Source organism: Alosa sapidissima, chromosome 11 (assembly GCF_018492685.1).
Source record: "Alosa sapidissima isolate fAloSap1 chromosome 11, fAloSap1.pri, whole genome shotgun sequence".
NCBI lineage: Eukaryota > Metazoa > Chordata > Actinopteri > Clupeiformes > Clupeidae > Alosa > Alosa sapidissima.
Window position 1 is genome coordinate 36469180 of NC_055967.1, and position 10000 is coordinate 36479179.

General features: G+C 41.3%; 1 protein-coding gene and 1 long non-coding RNA gene across 9 annotated transcripts in view; one reads left to right on the top strand and one right to left on the bottom strand.

Moving 5' to 3' along the window:
• Positions 1–7030, bottom strand: part of LOC121723667 — a 25009-nt gene extending 17979 nt beyond the window's left edge. Inside the window, exon 1 of the long non-coding RNA XR_006035005.1 lies at positions 6950–7030. This is a non-coding gene — a long non-coding RNA (uncharacterized LOC121723667). The remainder of the gene's footprint in view (positions 1–6949) is intronic.
• The window catches only part of alkbh3 (alkB homolog 3, alpha-ketoglutarate dependent dioxygenase), a 23841-nt gene that overhangs the window by 7941 nt on the left and 5900 nt on the right, over positions 1–10000 (top strand). For 2 of the 8 annotated variants that reach the window (XM_042109571.1, XM_042109570.1), the window contains exons 2-9: positions 3768–3809; positions 3907–4153; positions 4619–4719; positions 4818–4885; positions 4976–5010; positions 6550–6597; positions 7051–7154; positions 9913–10000. The exon at positions 9913–10000 is cut by the window's right edge and continues 1 nt beyond it. In XM_042109571.1, the coding sequence (XP_041965505.1) occupies positions 4629–4719; positions 4818–4885; positions 4976–5010; positions 6550–6597; positions 7051–7154; positions 9913–10000 (434 nt within the window). In that variant the 5' untranslated portion in view covers positions 3768–3809; positions 3907–4153; positions 4619–4628. Of the gene's footprint in view, positions 1–3740; positions 3810–3906; positions 4154–4617; positions 4720–4817; positions 4886–4975; positions 5011–6549; positions 6598–7050; positions 7155–9912 lie in introns of all 8 variants that reach the window. The other 6 variants (XM_042109564.1, XM_042109565.1, XM_042109566.1 and 3 more) reach the window with 6 other exon arrangements.

The following is a 10000-nucleotide window of genomic DNA, read 5'->3' on the forward strand; positions in this document are numbered from 1 at the left end:
TTAGGGCTAAAGTGCTTCGTGAATTACTGTTAGTAAAAAAAAAAATAGCAGTCCTAAAGTTACACGTGACGAAGTTACGAGTGCAAGCATCTCAATCAAATGACCATGGCATTACGCTAAACAACATAAATCCCAATTAGCAACATAGCACTACATCTCCTCCTCCCTATAGCTAGCCACACAAGAAATTAATGATACTAAATCTCTGCTTAGCATGCTTCTCTGCTTAGCATTCTAATAACAGAAGGGGCACATTTATGTTGACCACTACAACATGACTCATTATGTCTGTAACGTTAACTGTATAAAACACTTACTTTCATAAAGGACGCACACCATCCAGCACATGGAAACCGATATTTTAGGTTCTTGGCCACAAACTCAAAACGTGTCTCTCTGACGCCCTGTTCTAGAATCTTTGCTCTGAAGGCTGTGTTGCTAAGGCAACATCAAATAAACGAAATGATAGTCTTTCAGTATTAAATGTGTACGTGTGATTCCGAATGGATGTGTGTGGTTTGCAATTAGAATAAACAAGAAATAACATTTCCAATAATTTCCCATGATAAATTACATAATATTTGCACCTTCCTTACTTGGGAATCTCACACCGTATTTCAAGTAGGCTACACTAGTGAAATGTAATACAACGTTGCCACCTAGCGTTCAGATAGTTCTAGGCTATTTAACATTAACGTGACATTGATTGTTTATTCTTTCGTCAACTCCATGCTTTTAGGAAAACAATCTTTTTATCATAGTACCCTCTTCAATGAACGATTACCAGCTCGTTTTTGTAACAGAGATAGCTGTTTATTATCCCTAGGTTTACAGAAACACCTATTCATATTAATACGTAGCCTATGGAGTGCTGCCGACCACTGTTCATTACGGCCCAGAATGCCTTGCATGTCTTTACAACAAAACAACACAGTAAAACCTAAATGCCCGTAAACATATGCATTTGCATACTTGTAACATTTTTAATAATACTCTCCCATCATGATATTTAACAATAATGAAAAATTTAATTTGAATACCGTCAATGTGAAAACAACTCTATTATGTAAGCTATATATAGCTACTGTTCTCCTTGCTGTTTCAGTTCGTAAGTCCATACTATCCCATGGCAGAGCAAGGATTTCATGATTGGGCAAGGTTGCCCGGAGACATTGTGGCTGCCCAGAGACATTGAGCATACTTGGAAGGCATTGTGATAGAAGGTGAATGGTGCAATGGTGAATGGTGAGAGTTACCAAATACCTGTGGGTGGTTTGCCAAATGATGGAAACTTTTGGAATATTTCTTTTTTTTTTTTAGCTTATGCACCCTCACACTGGAGTCCCCAGTTCATATACAAAATTTGGTATCGATATGTGACAGTGTTCCTGAGATATGGACGACTTCCTGTTTCGGAGCTTCGCCGCCGATTTCGTTTGGCTGTGACGGGCAAACGCTTTTGAAAATCAAAAATCCTTCCGGTAACTTTTGTGAGGCTTGGTCCAAGGATAATGTACGTCAAGTTTCGTGGCGTTCGGATCAAATTTGTGACCTGTGAAAATTTAGTTTCGCTTTCTGTTCAATCCAATATGGCGGACGAACGGCACGCCCACCTGACGTCATCTTCGCGACCAACTTACACCGGTACTGACCGGACGTTTTAAAGTTGGAACAGTGTCTCTGTCTCAAAGGGCCTAGGCGCTAGGGCTGACAAAAAATTAGGGAGACGGGAAAAATAATAATAAAAATAATAATAATAATAAAACTTAAGAAGAACAATAAGTGTGCTGCTTTGCAAGCACACTTAATTAAGCTGTGTTGCAAAAAAAACAATCTGTTGGAAAACGAGTCCAAAAAGATGGTTCCGTCAACCTGTGCTTTCGTCACCTGTAGCCTACAACTTCAAAAATAGAAGTAGGCCTAGAAATGTTTTTTCCGACAGTGTCACCAAGCATGGATTTACACATTCACTAGCTCCAAAGAATGTATAAGATTAAAAATGTTTTAACTTCACATGCGTGTGGTTCTAGGAATCTTGCTACTCTGCGCCACTTAGGTTCGGTGGTGGTGTAACGTGCAGCGAGACGGCATATGAATGGAATTGCGTTCTTGCGTGTTCGCAGGTTAGCTTAGCATACAAAGTATTAAGACTACATAGTTTATCACCTTGATAATGGCATTTTTAGTTATAATCTTTGATGAAAGATATGTCTACTGCTGATAAAGGGCCATGCACATTTGGTAGGCTGTTCAGTGACAGCTGCCAGTGGCTATATTATATCTGATGCAAGCCAATGATAATTCTGTAGCCTAGGCCAGTGGTTTTCAAAGTGGGGGCCGGGGCCGCGAGGGGGTGCCAGGGGGGCCTCAGCAAGTTGGAAGGAAAAATAAAAGCAATAAATAAATACATTTAATTTTTAAAAAAAAATATACCTACTATACTTACTATGAGGGGAAGCTGTTATACAAGGGCATTATAATAATTTGTCGCATATCTGAACATTATATTTTCCATGATAATGACTGGGAATAATAGTAGAGTGAAAGCTCTTATATAGTAGAAAGCCCCAAATGCAATTTTTACACACTGTATGCTCCATCGCGAAATGCTTGTGGCTAAAATAATTATTACTGTAGGATTAGGTTCATGTATTTTTACATTTGCCGTAGTATTGTCCATAGGTTTAATAACACATAAAGGGGGTCCTTGGCCAGAACCTAGTGGTATTTGGGGGGCCTTGTAGTGGAAAAGTTTGGGAACCCCTGCCTAGGCAGCTAATAATTAAAACTGCTTCATGTGTCGACGATTGTTCATGAATGTCGAATCAACTGTGTGCTACACAGATTAAATACTAGCCATAAATTGAATTGAAAGCCATTGCATTTCAGATAATTTTATTTCAAACACGTTGGGACTTATGGGAGACAATAGGCTATTATGTTGATACTATTTTATTCATTTCACCTACACCTAGACAATAATTTGGAGTGAACACTTTTAATCTAAGAACGTAAGCTATAGATAGTACGATAGTTCATTAGCATTGTTGTTTTAAATGTATGCTTTCATTATTCTCCAATTTCTGTAAGCAATCAATTTTTTCTCTCGATGTTAAATTTGATGACTTAAGATGAAAATCCTGTAGATGGCGCTTGCCAAATCGAACAGAAATCGTCTAGTATTGTCTTAATTTTACGACATATATCCTCTTTTCGTCAATCTACTGTTTTGGTGTACTGTTCTACCTCGTGCACGAGCAGAGATGAAGCTGACTTAAGATGAAAATCCTGTAGATGGCGCTTGCCAAATCGAACAGAAATCGTCTAGTATTGTCTTAATTTTACGACATATATCCTCTTTTCGTCAATCTACTGTTTTGGTGTACTGTTCTACCTCGTGCACGAGCAGAGATGAAGCTGACTTAAACCTCGCTTGAATAAACGAGGCCAAGATGCCTCTAACTTGAGTTAATGGAACGGCTTCAGCCCCAAGTGAAAGTCTACGCTAGCCAAGCTATTTCTGTTAAGCGCCGCCTTCATTAGCGAGGTTGATGGAATACCCAGGCCTACCCATGATGTTTGTGTGCTTACCCCTGTAAACAACCAGGGCCATAGTGGTTAAAAAAAAGGTGGGTAAACTAAATTCTGTGATCAGGCAGTCCACGACTCGGTCACCGGTAGGGCGGACCACGTTGCCACCTATGTCTGATAAAATTTAAAAAAAAAACTGTTGATTTTAGCTTCCACCTTTTTCCTAAAAATGCCAGACTACCCATCGCAGTGGCTGCACAAGGAGGGAAGGATTTTGGGTGAGCACACGTTTTGGAACAACTACAGCACATAAACATGCATCCTTGATGTGTGTTGTTGTCATGACTGGTTTTGTTTTGTTTACTGTTCTGTCAGGGTAAGGAGCCTTTCCACACTTCCTGTGTGCTGTTGAAACAAGCCCCAACAAGGCTCTGACAATAAAAAAACAGGGAGAGGTCGCAGAGACAGGTTTTGTTTAGGGCATTTTACAATATTTTTAACCACATGAATCCATATTGTTATTGGGCAAACCCCTAACCTAACCTGTTGCATCTTCAACATCCCTGTGAGCACCGAAGTGAGAGAAACTTACACAGACAGAAACATTTCACTGAAAACAAAGGTGAGGTAAAAGGAGAATGTGCCACTTTCTTAGGAGGGGGGGGGGGGGGGGGGGTAATAAAAAAAAAACACATGTTTACAGTACTCTAGCTCATATAGCTTAAATCATAGTTGGCAGGTAAGAAAGTGGCACCTGTCACAGATAACCCAACTATCTTAGAAACGTTGACTGACTAGTCAAAGTCTGCATATTCAAGAAAACAATTATGGAGTCGGCTTATTGCAAATCAAGGCTTAAATTGGTGTAAAGGTTTTATTTTCTGACCCCGCCGTTTAGATGTATGTCCTTAGCATGTGTGAAGATGAGCTTCATAATGTCTAAATGTTGCCTCTGGGTGGCAGCATTCACCTGCCTTAGAGATTGTACTATACAGAGAGTACTATATACATTGATAGATTGTGAGGTCCTTGTTATTTTCAGAATCAAAAAAGTTTGGTGAAAGTAATGAGTATGAATTCTCCACAGTGTTTCTCTCATGGGAGATAAACGCCAGCGAGCAAGAGTCCAAGGCTGCTGGGCTAAACCACCGGTCAGACCAACAGCTGCCAAACCCAGCAGCCCCGCAGGTAAACAGAGGGCCAGAAGCCACCTCTGGACGCTTCAGTACGGTTTTATAATGAACTGTGAGATTATATAGGTATGTGATCTATGATCTATGCCTCAGGTCCCTGTTCTGGATCTACATCATGGAAAGCAGGGCCACGGACATATGAATTTCAGCAGCCATCCAAGGTAATAACGGATTTATTCTGGCCTTTAACACATAACAAACTTTTAGACATGGCTTAGACATTGTCTATCTCTTCTCTCCGTGTCACGCAGCCCATTCGAGACATTCCTGAGGAGAAAGTTATTGAGTAAGTAGGCCATCATACAGAAATTGTCCTTGTCCTTGTATTCTAAAGAATAAAGATGCCATAATCATCTGACCAGTTATTTTATGAATGCAGCAGAATTTATAAAGCAGGGGCAGCTGGTTGATTTGATACATCTTTGATTAATGGGTCAATTATGACAGATCTTAAAGGGCAAATGTCAGTATAACAACATTTTTAATTCATGTATAATATTACTGCATGTAGATGGGTCCTTTTATACAACAAATAAATGTAATAACTAAACAATGTAATTCCAAGGAAGAAATTGCCATTGCATGTAAATGCAAAAAGGCTGCTGTGTAAAACATTTTATTAGTTTAAAAAAATACAAATGACTTACAGTATGATTATTCAGATTACATAGACCTACAGTATTCTATACTCCGAATACACTAATGAACACTTAACAACCAATGCAAGCTGGAAGTCAAACATTCAATGTTGTTCAAACCAATTTTAAAGCTACCCAATAATTAATGATCAAGGAGAAACCAGACCTACTGAATTTCGCATTCTCAGAATAAGTCTCAGTGTAGATCTCAGGATAAGTCTTAGTATAGTTTAAAGGTACAGTATCTCACAAAAGTGAGTACACCCCTCACATTTCTGCAATTATTTTATTATATCTTTTAATGGGACAACACTGAAGAAATTACACTTTGTAAACACAGTGACAGTGTCAATTTGCTGTTCCCTTGGGCATTGAGGGAACAGCAAAGCCACATTGTTTCTACAGATTACGATATACTACAACTGGAAAGCTTGATTCTTGTATGTGCCAGGCTACAGACGTAGGCTTCAATTTATAGGCCAGAATGATGCAGCAATGAGTAAGCCAAGTAAGCATACTCTGTAGCCTATTTTGACAGCACAAACGTTATACCTCAACTTCTGTAGTGTGTTTTAACAAGGCTTTGGTTACATGGGCTGTTTCCTAACAGCATAGGCGCTAACTATGATAGCAGCCTAACGTGATAGTGTTTACTTAGGCTGCATAAGAATCAACAGCTAAAAAGTAGCCTATTTTGGCCGAAATATGAAAATTACTAGGATAGTTAGCGGTTAACACTTTCACTCGATAGTTTGCGACCACTCATTTCATGTACATAACATAATGTTTGACCACCACTCATTTCATGTACATAACATAATGTTTGCGACCACTCATTTCAAGTACATAACATAATCTTTGACGACATTCAGGCATCAGTTGTCATCCTGTTGAGGTCAAGAGCTGCAAAAGGTCTTTCGATGACATATTTAGCATCTTATATCTAAATGTCACAGTCAACACTGCAAAAGGTCTTTCGATGACCTCTTTAGCGTCTCAAACGTCACAGTCAACACTACACTCACTTGGGTTGTCACCAGTACCATGTATGAAGTCAGTCAGATGAATGGTCCGAGGCACACACACACACACACACAGACGGACAGATTTCTCTCTTGATAGTTAGATGCACAGATTCTTATCCAACTCTAAACTATGCCCCATTTCTTATTCTTTTTCTGTCCCAGGAAAGCTGGGGTGTATGACATCAGTCACCGCCCCTCAGGAGTGTCCCGGTAAGTGTGTCATTTCTGTCCCTGAGACTTCTTGAGAGCTTTGGGGAAGAGAACAGGACCACTTAAATGCTCAGTTTATTTTTCCTCATTAAAGCCTCATTAAGGCATCGTCCCATTGCCCCAGTAAGTAAAGAGGAGATGAAGTGAACATCAGAGAGCTCCACCGTCTTTCTTTATGAGAGTTTATAGATCCCAATCCCCATCTGAGCCCCAGAACATCGGAGAGCTCCAGCGTCTTTCTTTATGAGAGTTTATAGATCCCAATCCTCATCTGAGCCCCAGGACATTTGTACCTGCCAAAGAGCCGTGCTGAAGTTAGTGAGGTGCACGGTTCTCTCCTCTGCCCTGCAACGGCTGTGCTCCCAGCCTCCCGACGTGTGTGTGTGTGTGTGTGTTCCTGCTGTGCTCCCAGCCTCCCGACGTGTGTGTTGTTCTTGCTGTGTCTCTGCACAGGCTGCGGCTGTTCCCGGACTTCCTCCAGCAGGAGGAGGCAGACTGGATGTTCAGTACCCTCCTTGCTGAACTTCCCTGGTCACAGAAGACCAACTACAGGCAAGGTCAGTGGATGGGCCTCTCTCACAAGGAACCTGTGGATGCTTTGACTTTTTTTTGTCTTGAACTCAACTGAACTGTTGCTTGCATCTCCTGGGTGTCAGTGAAACTCAAGGCGCTAATTTAAATGCTGGGCAAAGTATAACTAAAGCTTGCTTAATAATTAGGCAAAATCTGTTTGCAAATGTAATACAATGAGAACGATCCTAAGCACAAACAGTGGTGGGTCAGCTAAAAGCACTCTCACGCTACACGATGCCGTTAGGTCATGCACGAGAACTGCTCATAGACTAACTTTGCACTCTCATGCTACACGATGCCGTTAGGTCATGCACGAGAACTGCTCATAGACTAACTTTGCACTCTCATGCTACACGATGCCGTTAGGTCATGCACGAGAACTGCTCATAGACTAACTTTGCACTTTGCCCTGCTTTTTAGGGTCCGCAGTCTTGTTCAGTAGTCATAGTTTGATGATGCGTCAATTGCAGGGCCCAATTGCGTAAGTCTTGGCGTGCATCCATTGGTTGTTGTCGTGATCCTACATCTCAAATTTCATGCGATCACAAGATATTGGTAATTGAAGCACCAGACTTTTGCATTCACGTCTTTCACTAGGTGGTAGTTGTTTGAACTGTTTGTAATGATGATTGAATCTCATGTAGGTAAATGCCATAGTTCTGGCAGTCTCTCAGTTCAAGTAACAGAAGACTTTTTGCGTGAACCTTGACATAATTTGCTGTGTGAATATTCTTATAATTGGCAAAACAACAATTCTCTAAATGAAAGGTTGCATCTTAAGTTGTCTGTCTGTGTAATTAAAGCAACATTGTGCGTTTTTATAAAATATGATCATGTGAAGAATTGATAGACACACACCTTCAGACTAGCTGCCTTAACTTTTCACTTTGTAGTTTTGTACTCTGGATCAGAAACTCTTCATAAATGTGATTGATGACAGTGTTTACAATAATCTTCCAATAGATTGTTGAAATATAGCACTCCAGTTAGCAAGCTCACAACACAAACACTGAAATGTGTCTTTCACATTTTGTAATTGACAGAATCAGTTAATGCAACCCAGGGTCTCTAGTGAACTTTGCTCAATGATTCGTTTTCCCAAGTGGTGCCTATTGAGCAAGGTGACAGATCAAGCCAGCACCGAGTAGACTTTTGACCTATTTGGAGCAAATAAAAAAATAAGAGGCATATCGTAACACCCCCAATTATCACCACTTTTGTTCAGAAATTCTAAAACAACGATGTTTTTTAACACTTCAAAATAACATTTACTAAATGAACCTTACATTTTTCAGTAGCCATAGTTGTGTAGATTTGAACAAAATCTGGTTTGGTTCTTAACGGGAGCATTTACTGCCTGAAATATCCGATTTTGTTTACCACGCTCGGAGTTATAGTGCTGGCCTGATGGGTCGCCTATTTACACCGTTTGTACGGCACATGGACGGTTAGACTGAGAATTCTCGTCGTGAAATTAAAATTCCACTGGAGCTCCAAGCGGTTGTGTACACGCAGCCTTACAACACTGTTTACAGCTCCTCGAGTCACGGTAAAATGTCATTTTTGGTACATAGCTAATTTAGATACACCTATGTTGTGCGTGGTTGCGTTTCTATAGGAGTCCGCTGTCTTGGTTTGTATAGAAATGGATATTAAGTGACACATACACGCAAGACGGTGGAAATACGGGACCGGTGGAAATAGGGGGAGTTACGATAGGCAGCACTTTCTATGTAAGACTAGAGTTTTTTTACGGAGTCTCCTTCTGTATCAATTTGCTTTTGAATGTTTGAGCCAGGACTTACGATGTGTCATTTTGTAAACCGTCGTGATGCATGGATTCTGAAAACTAATGATGGCCTGATTTCCTGCCTTCAGTCAGAGTGAACGCATCCAACTGTGTTGGCCGTCAGTCGTCTGCATTGAAACATTCAGAGGCCAAACGAGGGAGTGAAAAAGAGTGCAGCTCTGAGGGAGTGAAAAAGAGTGCAGCTCTGAGGGAGAGAAAAAGAGTGCAGCTCTGAGTCACTCTTTCCGCCCTGTAAGCGTCAAGTGTCACTCCAGCTCTGTCTGTCAACCCCCTCTGGGAGAGCCTGACATATTTTACTAAGGTTCCTGCCAGGCTTCTGGAGAGCCCAAAATTCATCACATCACAGACAAACATTTGCTTTGGAGGTAAAAATGATTCTGTTTTTAGATCTGCCATGTTTTCATTTGTATCGTTTTCTTTTTTGTTCTTCATCCATCACATGAGGAGGAGGGAGGTGTCTGTGCTTGGGGTTGTTACCTCTTTTGGACTTGGTTTTGGGTAGCGGATTATGTTTGGGATCCGCGAGCATTTCAACGCTGCCAAGGGCTCACATACAGAGCATGGGAAATGGGGCTGGCTATTCGCAGTCTCCTCGTTGGCATGGGCAGACTGGCACACGGCCTTTGGGGGGTGAAGAGAGCAGTGGTCTGGTCTCTGCTGGGAGAAGAGTGGGCCAAGATGGCCTTGCCTCCAGTGCTGCTTCTGATGGATGAAAGGCACTTAGTCAAACTCATATACACAGACAAACACACACACACCAAACCACACACACACATACACACACACAGCTGTTAACATGCTGTCGATCGACACACACACACACACACACTGGGAGCACACACACAGCTGTTAACATACTGTCGATCGGCACACACACACACACAGCTGTTAACATGCTGAGCCCTGATCCATTACCTGACCCTCTGTTGCAGGAGAGTCCTACGAAGAGCCTCGACTGACGTGCTGGTACGGAGAGCTGCCGTACACCTACTCCAACTCCACCCTGCAGGCCAAAGCAGA